The 18341-nt window shown below is 40.0% G+C and overlaps 1 protein-coding gene across 5 annotated transcripts in view; it reads left to right on the forward strand.

The window, feature by feature from the left end:
• Window positions 1–18341, forward strand: part of LOC140731758 (rab effector Noc2-like) — a 237000-nt gene that overhangs the window by 85785 nt on the left and 132874 nt on the right. For all 5 annotated transcript variants that reach the window (XM_073053529.1, XM_073053531.1, XM_073053530.1 and 2 more), the window contains 3 exons: window positions 4008–4096; window positions 6430–6573; window positions 14920–15049. In XM_073053529.1, the coding sequence (XP_072909630.1) occupies window positions 4020–4096; window positions 6430–6573; window positions 14920–15049 (351 nt within the window). In that variant the 5' untranslated portion in view covers window positions 4008–4019. The remainder of the gene's footprint in view (window positions 1–4007; window positions 4097–6429; window positions 6574–14919; window positions 15050–18341) is intronic.

The following is an 18341-nucleotide window of genomic DNA, read 5'->3' on the forward strand; positions in this document are numbered from 1 at the left end:
CATGCCATCTAAAAACTTAAACTTCTCTAGATGCATGGTGGAGAGTATCCTGACAGGTTGCATCACAGCCTGATAGGGAATCAGGGTCAGTATCACTGGCATTTGTCATGAAATTTGTTGTTTTACAGCACCAGTACATTACACCAGTATATTACTTAATAATGAAAACTAAAAATTACAATAAGGAATATATATATAAAGTAAATTAAATAGTAGTGCTAAAAGAGAATAAAAAAGAAAAAAAAATGGTGAGGTAGTGTTCATGGTTCGTTGTCCATTCAGAAAGCTGATGACGTAAGACCATGATCTTTCAAGAATCATTTGATTCTGGCATGGTCCCAGAGGACTGAAGGATTGCAATTGTCACTCCACTCTTTAAGAAAGGGGGGAAGGCAAAAGAAAGGAAATTATAGGCCGGTTAGCCTAACCTCAGTGGCTGGGAAAGTGTTGTAGTCTATTATTAAGGATGAAGTTTCAGGGTACTTGGAGACTAATGATAAAATAAGTCAATGTCAGCCTGGTTTTTGTTGAGGGAAATCTTGCATGACAAATCTGTTAGAGTTGTTCGAGGAAGTAACAAGCAGGGTAGACAAAGAAGAGGCAGTGGATGTCATTTACTTGGGTTTTCAGAAGGCATTTGATAAGGCGCCACACATGAGGCTGCTTAAGAAGATAAAATCCCATGGCCTATGTTACAGGAAAGATACTGGCATGGATAGAGGAGTGACTGACAGGCAGGGGGCATTGAGTAGGAATAAAGGGAACCTTTTCAGATTGGCTGCCAGTGACTATTGGTGTTCCTCAGGGTTCAGTATTAAGACCGCTACTTTTCACAAAGTTTGTCAATGATTTCGACAGTGGAATTGATGGCAGTATGTAGTGCTGAGGAAGCAAAGTGATTGTAGCAGGGCTTGGACAAATTGGAAGAATGGGGAAAAAAATGGCAGGTGGAATACAGTGCTGGTAAATGAACAATGCATTTTGGTAAAAGGAACAGTTAGTGTGGACTATTATTTAAATGGGAAGAGGATTCAAACATAAGAAGGGCAGAGGGACTTCTGCAAGGCTCCCAGATGGTTAATTTCTAGGCTGAGACTGTGGTAAGGAAGGCAAGTGTGATGTTGGCATTTATTTCAAGGGAAATAGAATATAAAAGGAAGGAGATAATGCTGGTGCTTTTATAAGATTGCATTTGGAGTATTGTCAACAGTTTTGGGCCCCATATCTCAGAAAGGATGTGTTGTCGTTGGAGAGAGTCCAGAGGATGATTCTGGGATTAAAGGGTTAACATAGAGGAACATTTGGCAGCTTTGGGCCTGTACTCACTGGAATTTAGAAGAATGCAGGGGATCTCATTGAAACCTACTGAATGTTGAAAGGACTAGATAGGGTGGATGTGGAGAGGATGCTTCCTATGGTGGGGCTATCCAGAACTAGAGGGCAAGGTCTCAACATTGAGGGGCAACCTTTTAGAACAGAGATAAGGAGGAATATTTTTAGCCAGAGAGTAGTGAATCTGAGGAATGCACTGCCACACACTGTGGTGGAGGCCACATCTGTGGGCATATTTAAGGGGGAAGTTGATCGTTTCCTGATTGTTCAGGGCATCAAAGGGCATGATGAGAAGGCAGGTGTGTGGAGTTGAGAGGGATCCAGGATCAGCCATGATTGCTTGGCAGAGCAGATGATGGGCTGAATGGTCTAATTCTGCTCCTATGTCTTAAGGTCTGATGGTCTAAGAAGCTGTTCCTAAAATGTTGATGGCGTGTCGTCAGGCTCCTGTGCCACCTCCTTGATGGTAGTAATGAAAAGAGGGAATGTCCTGGGTGATGGGGGCCCTTAATGATAGATGCAGCCTTTTGAAGGGGTCCTGGATGCCGGGGAGGATAGTGCCCATGATGGAGCTGGCTGAGTTTACGACTTTCTGCAGCTTTTTCTGATCCTGGGCAGTGGCCCCTCCATACCAGAATGGTGATTCAACACCAATGCCCTAACGGAAAAGCCTACAAAAGGTAGTGGACACAGGCTTGTCAATCACGGATAAAGCCCTCCCCTCCATTGAGTACATATACAAGGAGTGCTGTCAAAGGAAAGTAGCGTCCATCATCAATGATCCACACCCTTCAGGCCATGCTCTCTTCTCACTGCTGCCATCGGGAAGGAGGTAGAGGAGCAGGAGCCAAAGATCCCTCACCAGTAGGAGCAGAAGAAGTTATTCTTTTCAAATCTTTTTATTATTATTATTATTATTATTATTCAAAAATAACACAGGTACATCAAAGTAACAACACTTACACTACCTCAAAAAAAAAAGAAATTATCTTCAAGATTGAAAATTTTTGTGAATATAAGAAAAACCCTACTAAGCAAGAAAAGTGAGGGGGAAAAAAGAAACCCATTGGAGGTACAACCCCGGAGCCATGCGTCATACAGAAAGCTTCTAAAAATAAACATCAAGCAGCCAATCAGAAAGAAAGATATATCAAAAACAAAAATTACACTTAGATCATGGAGGAAATCTATCAATTAACTGAAATGATAATAACGAGCAAATGAGCCCCATCTCTTCTCAAAATCAAATTCAAAGGTTCGACTTCTAATTTTCTCCAAGCTAAGACACAGCACCACGTGAGAGAACCGTTGTGACAAAGTAGGAGCTGATATATCCTTCCATTTCAACAGGATGGCCCTCCTAGCTATCAATGTAACAAACACAATAACATGTTGGTCAGACACAGAAATACCAGGGATATTTTGAGGAATTATTCCAAAAAGCACAGTCAGGAGAAGTCATTCATTACTCCTCATCCATCAGGCTTCTGAACCAGGGCGGAGAATTTCACACGCCCTAATACTGAAGTTCCAACTGATTCTACAGCTTATGGACTCTACAGCTCCTCGATATTATATTTTACTTATTTATCTATTATTGTTATTTTGTTTTCCTTTTTTATTTACACAATTTGTTGTCTTTTGCACATTGATTGTCTTTGTGGTTTTAATTAGAAACATGGAAAACCTACAGCACAATGCAGGTCCTTTGGCCCAAAAGGTTGTGCTGAACAGGTCTCTACAATTGATTCTATTGTTTTTCTTTGTATATATTGTGAATGCCTGCAATAAAATGAATTCTAGGTAGTATATGGTGACCTATACATGTACTTTGATATAAATTTACTTTGAACGTTGATTGTACCAAATCTCCTCAAACTCCTAATGAAATATAACTGCCAGCAGTATTCTTTGTATTTGCATCACCACTTTGGGCCCAGATAGATTTCCAGAGATGTTGATACCCAGGAACTTCAGGCTTCTCACCCTTTCCACTGCTGGCCTATCAATAACGACTGGTGTGTGTTCTGCTGGCTTCCCCTTCGTGAAGTCCACAACCAGATCCTTGGTCCTACTGATGTTAAGTGCAAAGTTGTCGTTACAACTCCACTCAACCAGCTGATCTGTCTCACTCCTGTACGCCTCCTTGCTGACATCTGAAATTCTGCCAACAATGGTTATGTCATTTGATATTGTTTGAGCTGCGCTTAGCCGCACAGTTCGGAGTATGGAGAGAGTGGAGCAGTGGACTGAAGTTATTATGTGTAGACCTGATGGATATGCTGCCAGTCAGAAATGGCTAATTGCAAAATGAACGTTTATATTTTTGTGCCAAGCAAATCTCCTAATGAGATTAGTTGACAAGATATAAATTTTGAAGAACTGTAATGCTTTTTTTTATAGTGGATAGAATCATGTTAAGTATTTGATTAAAACAATATGAGCTTCAATATGGCTTCTCTGAAGTCAAATAGTCTTTTAAGCAGCATCTTTGATTTTATCTTTGCCTCTAATTTTGCTGTGCTGCTGCATTTTCATTTACCTAGACCTTGTAAAGAGCTGCAGAATTCTAGAACAATGATGGATGTGAAATAAACAGTGATATTTAACTTTGGAGTGTTGGTTGCTTGACATTCACTATTGACTTGTACTTTTTCCTCCTGATTGGTTCTCAGTGGGCAGAAGCTATGGCTGATACAATATTTGGAAGTGGAACAGATCAGTGGGTGTGTCCCAATGACAGACAACTTGCCCTTCGAGCAAAGTGAGTAGTTATGCCAGTTTAATTTTACATTTCAAATGGTTTAAAATATTACTATCTTCTGCTTGTGTGAGTCCAAATGTGTTAGCAGAAAGACTTCCAGGAAATCTTTGCTCTTGTTAATTTCATCCCCAAGGTTACACTTCCTGATGTTAGATTGTATAAAAAATATTGTATTGTAAAACTCCATTTACCTGCTATTTGATCATTCAGAGATTGTGATTGTTCAGCATCTGGTTCACGAGGTAATGTTTACCATTTCCACTCATGAGCCCCTGCAATTTATATGCTCCCACACACCCACCAACCTGGGCCCTATTTCCAGTGCCCTCTTTCACTCACTGATTTCATGGTCCCCATTCTCCCTTCCTATCTGTGGTACCTTGTTCCCACACTCCATGATTACCTGTTTGGACTCCAGTTCCCACACTCCTCTTATATTCGATAAGACCATAAGGCATAGGAACAGAGGGAGGCCATTTGGCCCATTGAGTCTGCTGTGCCATTTGATCATGGCTGATTTATTTTCCCTCTCCACGTCATTCACCTGCCTTCTACCCATAACCTTTGACACCCTTACTAGCAAGAACTTAGCAACCTCTGCTTTAAATACAGTTGATTTTGGTTCACTGGGACACATCGGGACTAGTACATCTGGGCCCAATTAAGTGCTTGCTCTGGTTAGCCAAAGTTTCATGGAAGTATTGAAAATGGCGTAAAAAAAACAAACTACTGTTTAACTGAGTAACAAATTAAGTATTTAACTAAAATACAGAGCAAATTAGAATACTACCAATACTACTGATTGTATGCGATGATGACAGGAGACCTTTTGTGTGGGAGAGTTTTTAAAGTGGAAAAGCTGTTGCACTGGGGCATTTCCACTCTCTCAACCTTGCAGGTCTGAAGTTAGTGTTTTCCCTTTTACCTTTGTTGCTGCTGCTGGTTTGTCCAACGCAGCTTGAATCTATAATAGAACTGTGGCTCAGGAATCCGGTGCACCACACTTTATTGTTTAGCATTATGTGATCGAAAATTGACTTTATCCAGAGCAACAAATGATAATGACCATTTGCAAGATACTTTGCTTCATTCTGGATATTTGACCAAGCACACACAAGCGTGAACCACCCTTGAGCATCTGCCATAATCATAGCACTCGATCTGCAGGAGATGATATAATTTCCTGATGGAGCATTGCAGCATTGAGAAGTGTGCAGGAAATTAGACTGAGCTGGTCTGAGGGTGACTTTTGCAAAATTGGGAAGTTACATTGAATCTGTACAAACACAGCTTGGGTCGCAACTGCAGTGCTCTGCTTAATTTCTGCTTGTCACATTTTAGGGAGGACGTCTAAGTCCCCAAAGAAATGATTACTAGAATGTTTCCCAGTTTTGAAGGACGTCTGTTCCAAGGTTTGAATGAAGAAGCTGCTGTTGTTCCCCTTTGAATAAAGAAGGTTGTAGGGAAATTTGTTAGATAAGTGACTTGGACCAGTTAGGATCACAGAGGGAAGTTGTCCCCATTGGCAAAGGATCATTGGCACATTGGTCCTCATAAATCAAGGTATTCCATATGGGAGTTGGGATGTTATGGTGAAGTTGGTGAAGTCTAATTTTGAGTATTGTGTGGATTACCTACAAAACAGTTATCAATAAGACTGAAGGAGTACAGATAAAATTTGCAAGAATGGTAGATGGTTTATGGTTTAAGAGTTGCAGATTTAAGGTGATGGGCAAAAGATACAAGCTGGCCGGTGGTGTAGTGGCATCTTCACTGAGGTGAGTGGTCCCAGGTTCGAGTCTGGCTGGTTCCTTGTACACTTTCCATCTGTGCTGTGTTGAGCTGCCCGATGCACCACAAGCCATGGGGGGAAAAAAAACAATATCAAAAGATACAAGAGGATGTGACGAAAGTCATTTTTACCTGGAAGCATTAGGAATTTGCCACCTGTAAGAATGATAGAAATTGAATCAATGCCTACTAAAGAGAATTGGATAGGTATTGAAGGGAAAATTTTCAGAGTTTTTAGAGAAAGGCAGGGATACAGGAATCTATGCTTTGAGCTTGCGTTGACACAAAGAACTGAATAATGTTCTGTGCTGGGGGATAAAAACCCTGAGGCTAATCATCTTTCACAGTCCTAATCATTTGACGTTGGAAGAATTTTTTTTCCCCAACTGCAAGACTTTTTACAATATTTAATTTGGCCACTTTTGCGAAGGTATTGAGTTTAGGCTTCCATGTTCTCCTAATTGTTGTTGATGATGATAGAGTGTGGGTGTATTGATTAAAAAAAATAACAAAATGTAACTGTTATATTCATTTTTCAAAAGGCTCAAAACTGGTTGGTCAGTGCACACGAATGAAACAGCCAAACAGCGACAAAATCATACGCTCACTGAACATGAAATTGCAGTGATCCTGGAAGTCATCAAGAGAGCAGAGAATTTGGATGTGATTGAGCAGCGTCGTATTGGGTATGCCAAACCATTTGACAAATGCAGTCTTGCCTTGCAATTCTATTACAGAGAATTTGACTCCGGTAGAAGGAACCAGATTCATTACCAGACTTGAGAGAATAGATGTGAAAGAGTTTGTGTTATTGTCATTCGCAATGCCTGCTGAGCACTATTACTTTCTGTAAATAACAGACCAATGTGGGTATAGAAGTGCTGGTGCAATATATGATAAGTCAATAAGCCTGATTAAATTTAAATACCGATAAATGTGAAACAATGCACCTCATAGAACGAATAAGAAGGGGACATTATACATAGGGAATTAAAAGGCAAACATGGTGTAGCATCATATGTTGAAGGAGGCTACTTAAAAAACACTGAAATTTATTATCATATAAATTTGTATTCAAAAGTGCAGAAGTTATGTTAAACCTATGTTAGACCATAAAACTATAAGGTGTAGAATTAGGCTGTTCAGCCCATTGAGTCTGTTCTGCAATTTCAACATGGCTGATTTATTGTCCTTCTCAGCCCCACTATCTCCGCAATCTTTGATTGATTAAGCTTAATTTACAGTACCATGAGAAATTCTGGATTCCTCATTGTGAAAAGAATAAAGTGTTCCTGAACTAAGCATAAAGAAAAGTAGAATGGTGACACCAGGACTGATAAGTATCAGGGAAGAATCTCCAGAAAAGAAAACCTAAGGGATGAGGGAAAACCCTGGAATAAGCTTCTCAAATTGGGAAGGGTTTTGGAGGGATAGATGGGCTTTCTGAAAGACTTCAGAAGGATGTTTACACTCGGGAGAGGAATCCAAAACCAAAGCCATTTGCAATAAATCCAAAAAGTAATTTGGGATGTAGTGCAGGTGCCCAAAATTTAGCTTTGTTGCTGTCAGTTCCATTTATGTAAGTCTTTAGCACATCAAAACCATTGCTTAGACACAATACACAATGAACGTCATACTTAAACTGCTACAATGTGTCAAGGCCTGTGAGAATGCTATAGCTTAAAGAGAGTCCTGCTTCTCTCCAAGAATAAAAACCCCTTTTCTGGGCTGTAGCTAGAGGATTGAGGTGTCTACGTATCCAGGGTACTGGGCCCTTTTTAACTTTACAAATGTCATTAGATCACATCTTCCAATTCCCTGACCCAAAGTTCCCTGGGTACCACACTCCATAACTGTAGTTGAAGAAGGAAGATGCAAAAGTGGCAGCTTTTGATGGAGAACAGTGGGAGAACTCTCATGTGGAGTAGAAATACTGGCTATAGACCAGTCGATCTAGATTGTCTCATTCTTCACTTTAATTCTTTATGACACTATCGGAAGTAGTACAAGTGCAGGCAGATCTGTTGCTAACCTGGTGCCAACATATCGATGCAATTATAAAGAAGACAAGATAGCAACTATACTTCATTAGGAGTTTGAAGAGAGTTGGTATGTCAACAAACACACTCAAAAACATCAATAGATGTACCATGGAGAGCATTCTGACAGGCTGCATCACTGTCTGGTATGGAGGGGCCACTGCAAAGGACTGAAAGAAGCTGCAGAGGGTTGTAAATTTAGTCAGCTCCATCTTGGGTACTAGCCTACAAAGTACCCAGAACATCTTCAAGGAGTGGTGTCTCAGAAAGGCAGCGTCCATTATTAAGGATCTCCAGCACCCAGGGCATGCCCTTTTCTCACAGTTACCTTCAGGTAGGAAGCATGAAAACCTCAAGGCACACACTCAGCGATTCAGGAACAGCTTCTTCCCCTCTATCATCCGATTCCTAAATGGACATTGAACCGTGAACACTACCTCACTTTTTAAATATATATTATTTCTGTTTTTTGCAGAATTTTTAATCTATTCAATATATGTATAGTGTATTTAATTTACTTATTTATTACTACTATTATTATTATTTTCTTCTTCTATATTATGTATTGCATTGAGCTGCTGCTGCTGTTAACAAATTTCATGTCACATGCTGGGATAATAAACCTGATTCTGACTTAGAAAAACTTAATGGTTAATCTGAAAGACATTCTTGATTGGTAACACTGAGAATCCATCAGCTCTTCCTCTTGGTGACAATGTTGCCTGCTTTCCCTCATCCTTTATCGCAAGATCATTGAATTACTTTCAGTGTTCAGTCATCTGTCATGAAGTTTGTCACTGACATTTTCCCGCTGGTGACAGAGCTGCTGTTTCCTACAGAAGCAGGCTTTGGGATGGGAACACACTGTCGGTGGTTTTCACAAGGTGAAAGAAGTTGGCGTGTCCCAGTCGACTCTTCCCACCATAGGAATCATTCTGTCTGGATGCATAACGGCTTGGTACGGCAACTGCTCTGCACGTGACCAGAAGAAACTGCAGAGATCTGTGGACACAGCTCAGCACGTCTTGGGAACCAGCCTCCTCTTTACGGACTCTGTCTGTACTTCTTGTTGCCTCAGTAAAGGAGCTAGCATGATCACACACCCCACCCACCCATGACTTCTCTCTTCTTCCCTCTCTCACTGGACAGAAAATATAAAGGCCTGAAAGCACATACCAGCAGCTTAAGGATGGCTTCTATCCCATTGTTATCACACTCTTGAATGGACCCCTTGCATGATGAGATGGATTATTGGCTTCACAGACTGTGATCATAACATCGTTATGATCTTGCACTTTATCGTTTACTTGCAGCAAAGGTTTTTGGTGGCTTTTACACTTTATTCTGCATTGTTATTGTGAAGATATGAACAGTTGATAATTAATGTAGGTAGCATTGTCTACACACCTATCAATCTATCAACTTCTGCCTTGAATGTACTCGGCCATCTGTAACAATGAATTCCACAGATTCAGCACCCTCTGACTAAAGAAACTTTCCTCATTTCTGTTCTAAATGGACGTCCCTCAATTCTGAGGCTGCGTCCTCTGGTCCTAGACTCCCCCAGTATAGGAACCATCCTATCCACATCCACACCTTTCAATACTCAATGTGTTGCAATGAGAACCCTCCTGATTCTTCTAAATTCCAGCAAGTCTAGGCCCAGAGCTATCAGACTCTCTTCAAATGTAAACCATTCATTCCTGGGATCATTCTCATGAGCCACGTCTGGACCCTTATTTTTTCGTAGCTAAGGCACCCGAATCTGCTCACCGTATGGGAATAGGAACTAAACTGCTTGGCCAGCAGGAAATTCCACTTTCTGCAAATGAAGCAGAGATGCTTGACAGAGTGGTTTCTCAGTCTATGTTAGGACTCATGCCATCAGTTTCAGGAACCGGTATTACCCCTCAAAAATCAGGCTCTTGAACCAAAGGAGATAACTTCGTTCAACTTTACTTTCCCCATCATTGAATTGTTCTCACAACCTATGCACTCACGTTCAAGGATTCATCTTCTTATGTTCTCAATATTTATAGCTTTTTTCATTATTTTTTTTCTTTCTTTTTATATTTTCACAGTTTGTTGTCATTTGGACACTTTCATTGATTCTGTTATGGTTTTTGGATTTATTGAGTATGCCTGCAACAAATGAATATCAGGGTTGTATCTGGTGACATAGATGTACTTTGTTAATAAATTTACTTTGAACTTTGATGTAGAGGAGGACAGAAGTGAAAAAATTCTCTACGTGTCTTCAAATCTAGGTTCATGGCACCGCCTGGTGGAAAAGTGGTGTAGTACCAACATTAAAATCGATGGAATAGGTCCTTCAGACTACTGAGTATGTGCCAACTATCAGGCACACATTTACACTTGTCCCATTTTATTCTCTCTGCATTGCCAACACACACCAGGGACAATTTACAGTAACCAATTAACTACTAACTTGCATGTCTTTGGGATCTTCAAAATAAATTTGTTATCAAAGTAAATCTACGACACCATATACAACCCTGAGAGTTATTTTCTTGTGGGCATCCGGAGTAAATTCAAGAGACTCATCAAAGTTGTTTATAAAAATCATAAAGAGCATTGGTTACAGGACAGATTACTACTCAATACCACTGCTTACTGACCTCCAGACAGAATAAGCTCCATCTCCAACCAATCTCTGCCTTCTATGGGCAAGCCAGTTCTGAATCTACACAGCCAAGTTTCCCTGGATTCCATGCCTCCAAACTTTTTGAATGAGACTACCATGGGGAACCTTATCAAACACCTTACTAAAATCCACATACACCACATCTACTGCTTTACCTTCATCATTGTATTTTGTCTCATCCCCTTAGAATTCAATCAAGTTCGTGAGGAATGTTTGAGAAACAATCTTTGCTTTCATATTTAAGTTTTTGACAATTCTGGCTAAACCTGGGAAGTTACATTTGTAGACTTAAAACATTTTTGGGGCTAATTTTAAACCATTTATAATCTCAAGACGTGCAGAATCTTGTCACAGAGAAATCTGTGACTGGTGATTGCAATGTCCCACCGAGAGAAATGCCAACTTGTACATTTCGTAACCAATGTCGGGGGAAGCATGGTTAACACACTGGTAACTGCAAAGTCTGTCACAATATTGTTATCTCTGCATTGCCCTCCATGTCCCAGAACAGAAAAGCCTACAAACATTTGTAGACACAGCACAGCCCATCTACAAATAGTGCTGCTACAAGAAAGCAGTATCCATTGCCATGGAATCCCACTATTATGGAATCATATATAGGCCTCCAAATAGTAGACAAAATATAGGGTTGAGATTGCAAAGGGAGCTGGAAAAGGCATGTAATAAGGGTAATAACACAATTGTGATGAGGGACTTCAATATGTAAGAGGATTGGGGAAAATCAGGTTGGTGTCGGATCACAAGAAAGGGAATTTGTTGAATGCCTATGAGATGGCTTTTTAGAGCAGCTTGTGCTTGAGCCTACTCAGGGAAAGGTTATCTTAGATTGAGTGTTGTGTAATAACCCAGATCTTATTAAGGAGCTTAATGTAAGGTACACTTAGGAGACAGTGATCATAATATCATTGAATTCATACTAGAATTTGAGAGGGAGAAACTTAAGTCAAGAATAAAGGCAATTACAGAGACATGAAAGAGGAGCTCGGCCAAGTGGATTGGAGAAGGATACTGGCTGGGTGATGGCACAGCAGAGGTGGCTGAAGTTTCTGGGAATAGTTCACAAGGCACAGGATAGATATGTCCAACAGAAGACGTTGTTCTCAAATGGCAGGGGTAGGCAACCATAGCTGACGAGGGAAGTTAAGGACTGCATTAAAGCCAAGGAAAGGGCATATAAGGTAGCAAAAGTGAGTGGGAAGTTTTGTGATTAGGAAGCTTTTAGAATTCAACAAAAGGCAACTAAAATGCTATAAAAAAGGAGAAGATGAAATAGGAGGGCAGACTAGCCAGTAATATAAAACAGGATGCTAGAATTTTTTTCCGTTATATAAAGAGTACAAGGGAGGTGAGAGTTGGTATTGGACCACTGGAAAATGATGCTGGTGAGGTAGTAATGGGGGACAAAGAAAATGACAGATGAACTTAATGGGTACGTTGCATCAGTCTTCACTGTGGAAGACACAAGTGGTGTGCCAGAGGTCTGTGAGTGTCAGACACCAGGAGTGAGTGCCATTGTTATTACAAAAGAAAAAGTGCTAGGCAAACTCAAAGGTCTTAAGGTGGATAAGTCATCTGGACCAGATGTACTACATCCCAGAGTCCTGAGAGAGGTTGCTGAAGAGATAGTGGATACATTGGTCATGATCTTTCAAGAATCACTTTATTCTGGCATGGTCCCGGAGGACTGGAAGATTGCAAATATCACTCTTTAAGAAGAGAGGAAGGCAAAAGAAGGGAAATTATAGGCCAGTTAGCCTAACCTCAGTGGTTGGGAAAGTGCTGGTCCATTATTAAGGATGAGGTTTTGGAGTACTTGGAGACTAATGATGAAATAAGTCAAAGACAGCATGATTTCTGTCAAGGGACCCCTCAGTTAATCGTTGGGGGATATGACACAAAAATGATTGTTAACCCCTGTTGTGGAGAGATACCTTGCAGATTTTTAGATTTTGCTTTAGAAATATTGTACTTCAAAGTTCACATATATGTCACCACGTCACCATATTCAACTTTGAGATTCATTTTCTTGGCATACTTATAAAATCCATAATGGAATAATAACCATAACAGAATCAATGAAAGACCGCACCAAAGTTGGCATTCAGCCAGTGTGCAAAAGACAACTATGCAAAAATACAAAAATAAAAGAAACGATAATAACAAATAAATAGCAATAAATATTGAGAACATGAGATGAAGAGTCCTTGAGAGTAAGTCCGTTGGTTGTGGGAACATTTCAATAATGGGGCAAGTGAAGTTGAGTGTCGTTATCTCCTTTGTTCAAGAGCCTGATGGTTGAGGGGAAGTAACTGTTCCTTAAACAGGTGGTGTGAGTCCTGAGGCTCCTGTACCTTCTTCAGCAGTGAGAAGAGAGCATGCTCTGGGTGGTAGGGGTGCGTGATGATGGTTGCTGCTTTCCTCTGAAAGCATTTCTTGTAGATGTACTCAGTGGTGGAGAGGGCTTTACCTGTGATGTACTGGACCATATCCACTACTTTATTGTAGGACTTTCTGTTTAGGGGTATTGGTGTTTCTATACCAGTCTTTGATCCAGCCAGTCAATTTACTCTCCACCATACATCTATAGACGTTTGTCAAAGTTTTAAATGTCCTTCGAAATCTTCACAAACTCCCAGGGAAGTAGAGGCACTGTCGTGCTTTCTTTGTAATTGCACTTACACGCTGGGCGCAGGGCAGGTCCTCCAAAATAATAACAGCAAAGAATTTAAAGCGGCTGACGCTCTTAACATCAAAAGGAGCTAGGACCTAGTTTTAATGATTTGTAGAGTTCTTGATATTCTTGACTGGTTGCAAACATAAATATTAATTTAATGATTTAATTTAACGATTTAAATTGAAGCTTATATTTATCATCCATTAATAATATCTATAGAATACTAATAGGTTCTGCAGACTTATGGCAGTAAATTCCATCTGCATCATTATGACAGAGATAATTAGGCAAGATTTTCTTTTATTAGGCTTGTATCATCAACATCCTTTTTGAAAATGTTGATTTTTTTCATATTTTACCATAATCAGGGAATTTGTAATCTGAGCAATACTCTTAATTGTTTGACGTTAAGTATTGAAACTTTGTTAGCTAATCTGTTCTAATGAACATGTGATTTCCTTTTTGACATTTGATTGGGCTTTGGAGATTGTTCAGACTTCTGCTATAGTTTAGAGTCCAAGGCTCTGAAATTCTGATTGGTCAAATCTGCCGACTGGATATTGGTAAACTGAGTCTTAAACTAATCTATGTAAACTCTACAACAAATAACAAGGATATGGTTTGAAGCAGGCTGCTACTGACTGTAGGTGTTTTTTAACTGTGCTTTTCAGAGTCTGTCCTGATCCACAGATAATCATAGACACAAGAGACTCTGCAGATGCTGGGATTCTTCAGCAACACACACAAAATGCTGGGGCAATTCAGCACATCAGTCAGCATCTATGGAGGGAAGTAACCTGTTGACCTTCTTGCCGAGACCTTTCATCAGCACTGTTCTTCCATCTTCCTTTACAATCCCGATGACAGGTTTCAGCCTGAAATATCGACTATTTATTTCCCTCCTGAGTTCTTCTAGCATTTTATGTGTGTTGATCCACTGTTTACTTTAGCAATCTTTGCTGCAAATTTACAGTAGCTTGGAGCAAGCAATAGTTTCAGTCAACACCATAACAGGTATAATTATCTGAAAAGCTCAGGAGGTTTTATCTGATCTGTCCACTTTTCCAAGAAGGTGGTATCAATCTTAGTCATCTTTTCCCCAGTCAAGCATGGAGGAAATTGCAACAGAAGTTGTTATCCCAGTGGAACCAGCTCCTGACCCCTTTCCAGCTCCCATTCCAGAGATGAGCAAAGCATCTCCTTGGGTTTCTGAGACAAGTGTTCACAAATTGCTTTTTGGCTTGTTGTTCGCTCACTTTTAAAACTTCTCAGTTTAGAAGTAGGGGTGTCTGGATGAATTATAGTTCAGTTAGAAATTGCGACATGTCAATTTTTTTAAAAAGTGAGTATTTTAACCTGAATTAGGTAACAATGTATCTGTTCCTGATGGTTTTCAAGTAGCATGAGGTGGCATTAAGTGGCTGTGCAGTACAAATGATCCACTCTGTCCACTGGCTATAAAGATGTGCATAGCCCAGATTCTGCGGAAGAAAAGTGTGTGCAGAAAAGCTTAAAGCGTGCACAATTGTGTTTGAAAAATGCATGGTTCAGTTTGTAATCTGAAATATATTGTAAATACCTTTTTTATAAATTATGATTATGCTTCATAATTAACTCTTTTTTCTTGATCCAGTCGTCTTGTTGAGCGTTTAGAAAATATGAAGAAGAACGTGATGGGAAACGGCCATTCTCAGTGCTTGTTGTGTGGAGAGTTACTTGGATTTCTGGGATCGACATCCGTCTTCTGCCAGGACTGTAGGAGGGTAAGATATTTCTAAATGATAGATAGTCTTATTGATTTCATTTTAGTAATCAAACTGGCAATGTAATTCTGAATCTCATTTGCAGTTCCTTTTCATGATAATGAATTTGTCAGTATTTATTAAATTCTGAAAGTCGACCGAAGAAAATGGAACATTTGGACAGAACTTACGGACTGATAAGCAAACAGAAACAATCATCATGTTCCCATTTTAGCTTGCTTTTTTTCTTGTAAAATAGCACCATTTATTTTGAATATTCATGATAATTCATATTCTATGATTTGTCAAAAACAACTAAAATCGATGTAAAGGTTTAATGGTTTGTTTTGATCGTACACCAAACAGTAGAAAAGATCAATGATCCAGTTTGCTAATTGTTACTTGATGCTCGAGCAGCACATGTCCCCTGTGCCTGTTGAACTGCTGCTGGGAATTTTGGCATCACTTATGATATTATATGATAGCGATGGCCCAGAGTGCATTTCACTTGAATTACTAATTTCAGTTCAAAATGACCTGACAGGAAACAGGAGAGATGGAGTGTGCAAATCGCACGGGGGCTCAAAATTGCAGGCTTTATGTATGGTTTCAATTTCTACTTCAAAAGCTGATTGCTTTGGTGAGAAGTTTGAAGTAGGAAAAACTGGTGTAGTATATTCTAACAGAAACTAGATCCAATCTGCTTAGAGGACGATGGATATTGGAAATGTTTCAATTGAATATGTCAGAATCAGAATCAGGTTTATTATTACTGGCGTATGTCGTGAAATTTGTTAACTTAGCAGCAGTAATACAATGCAATACATGATAATATAGAAAGAAAAAAAGTAAATCAATTACGTTAAGTGCATACATGTATATTGCATAGTTAGATGAAAATAGTGTAAAACAGAAATGATATTTTAAAAAGTGTTTATGGGTTCAATGTCTATTTAGGAATCAGATGGCAGAGGGGAAGAAGCTGTTCCTGAATCTTGTAGGAGTTAAGATGCATTCCATACTTCCTTTCAAAATATAAATTTAATTGTGTTACTTTTATTTTTGTTTAAAGAGAAGTTTCTGAGTTGAGACAGGGCAATGTGGATAGAATCGTTAATGAGCCACACTCCTGGAAGGGAAGGCCTAATTTATCTTGTAAAGGTACTGATTTACAATCCCCTTCTCTTACCCCATGGAAACACAGCATAGAGAGCCATGATTTTTATAGAAAGACCCATAGCCAAGTGTTTCTCAGAAGGAGAATAACAATAAAGGAAGTATGCAAGCAATCTGAACAATTATTTAAAAAAGATAAAAGATTGTGTGAACATGTTAGTTAATAAAAGCTTCCTTAACCACTTCTACCAGTGCTCAGTCCTCATACAATTGTAATGTGATCTCAGGATTAATCATCAGAACATCACAGCAATCTGTGTTACAGCCACAGGCGAAGTGCAGGAGGAATGTCCTGTCACTCCCAGTTGAACTATGTATGAATACAAAGTTGTTTATCCAGATGTTTAGCAATTCTTGAAATCTCTAAATCCATACAAGTTCAAGGAGATCTGGATCTTATGAAAATTGTATTCTGGAAAGAAGCAAACTCAAAAAGGACAGAATAAAGAATCCAACATGTGTTATCTTTTGAGTGTACTGTTTAAAATACTTTTAGCATTGTGCAGGCTCTATCTTTTTCACTTTTTGTTCTATCCTAAAATAAGCAATCATGTGAGATTTGTTCCTTTCAATTAAGACTTCCAATGAAGTAACACGCAAAACACGCTGGAGGAACTCAGCAGGTCGGGCAGCATCCGTGGAAACGAACAGTCGACGTTTCAGGCTGAGACCCTTTGTCAGGATCTTGGCCTGAAACGTTGACTGTTCGTTTCCATGGATGCTGCCCGACCTGCTGAGTTCCTCCAGCGTGATGTGCGTGTTGCTTTGATTCACAGCATCTTGTGTTTTCAGTCCTTCTGCTAGTAAAATGTATGTACTTAATCCATTGGCACACAAATCCTGTGCACAAATTGGGTGTAATCTTGCTTTAATTTCTGCATCAGATATTGCTTATAGGGAATTAGGCCTGGACTCGTCCATGCAAAATTCCTCAAGAGATAGTGAAGGTTTGATTGCTGTCATTTGCAAACCAAAGTTGTCTTGGGTCATGAGATGCAAACTTCTTTCACTGCTGGTGGAAATTAGAGAGACTGGGGGAAATCTGTATCAGATAATCCACTTAACACTAATACTCATTCAGATCGCATGAATGAATTTGTAGAGTTTTGAAAAAGTGCATTGAAAGGGCACTACCCCTATTAGCACACGGAATCGTGTATCCCTCATGGAGCACTTCGGGAAATCAGACCATCTGGCTGTACTTCCCTACGCGCAGAAGGGCAGAGACAAAAAAGCGAGGCTCCAGAAGTTAGACAATAGACAATAGGTGCAGAAGTAGACCATTCGGCATCTTTGAGCCTGCACCTGCAAGTAAGGACAATGAATAGGTGGTTGCAGGAGGCAAAGGAGTGGCTATGGGACTGCTTCGAGTTAGTGAATTGGGCCACGTTCAAATTGTCATCAGAGGATCTGAACGAATATGCCATACTTGTCACAGTCAGTCGTGGATGAATGTATCCCTACAAAATCTTTTAAAGTCTTCCCCAACCAGAAGCCCTGGTTGAACTAAGAAATTCGTAATCTGCTGATGGTCAGAACAGTGGTGTTCAGGTCTGGCGACCAAGTAAGGTAGGAGAGATCTAGGTATGACCTCAAGAAAGTCATCTCACATGTGAAGTGTCAATTCCGGACAAAACTGGAATCATAGACGTATGCTCGACAGCTGTGGCAGGGCTTGAAGGCTATCACCTCCTACAAAATAAACCCAAGTGGCATATGTGACATCAAGATTTTGCTCAATGCCTTTTATGCTTGATTTGACCGACAAAATATGGGGGTACCTTCACGAACTTCCACAGTCCCTGATGACCCTGTGATTTCGGTCTCTGAGGCCAACGTGAGAGCACCCTCATGAGTGTGAACCCTCGGAAAGAATCTGGGTCAGATGGGATGCCTAGACAAGCACTAAAGACCTGTGCTGATCAACTGACTGGAGTATTCAATGATATCTTTAACCCCTGGCTTCAGCAGTCTGAGGTACCCAACTGCTTCAAGCAGGCTTCAGCTATACCAGTGTTTAAGAAGAATGTGGTAATCTGCCTCAATGACTATCGTTCAGTAGCACTTACATTCACTAATGAAGAGCTTTGAGAAGTTGGTGTTGAAATGTATCAACTCCTGCCTGAGTAGTGGCTTG

The sequence above is a fragment of the Hemitrygon akajei genome, chromosome 8 (assembly GCF_048418815.1).
Source record: "Hemitrygon akajei chromosome 8, sHemAka1.3, whole genome shotgun sequence".
In the NCBI taxonomy this organism is placed as follows: domain Eukaryota; kingdom Metazoa; phylum Chordata; class Chondrichthyes; order Myliobatiformes; family Dasyatidae; genus Hemitrygon; species Hemitrygon akajei.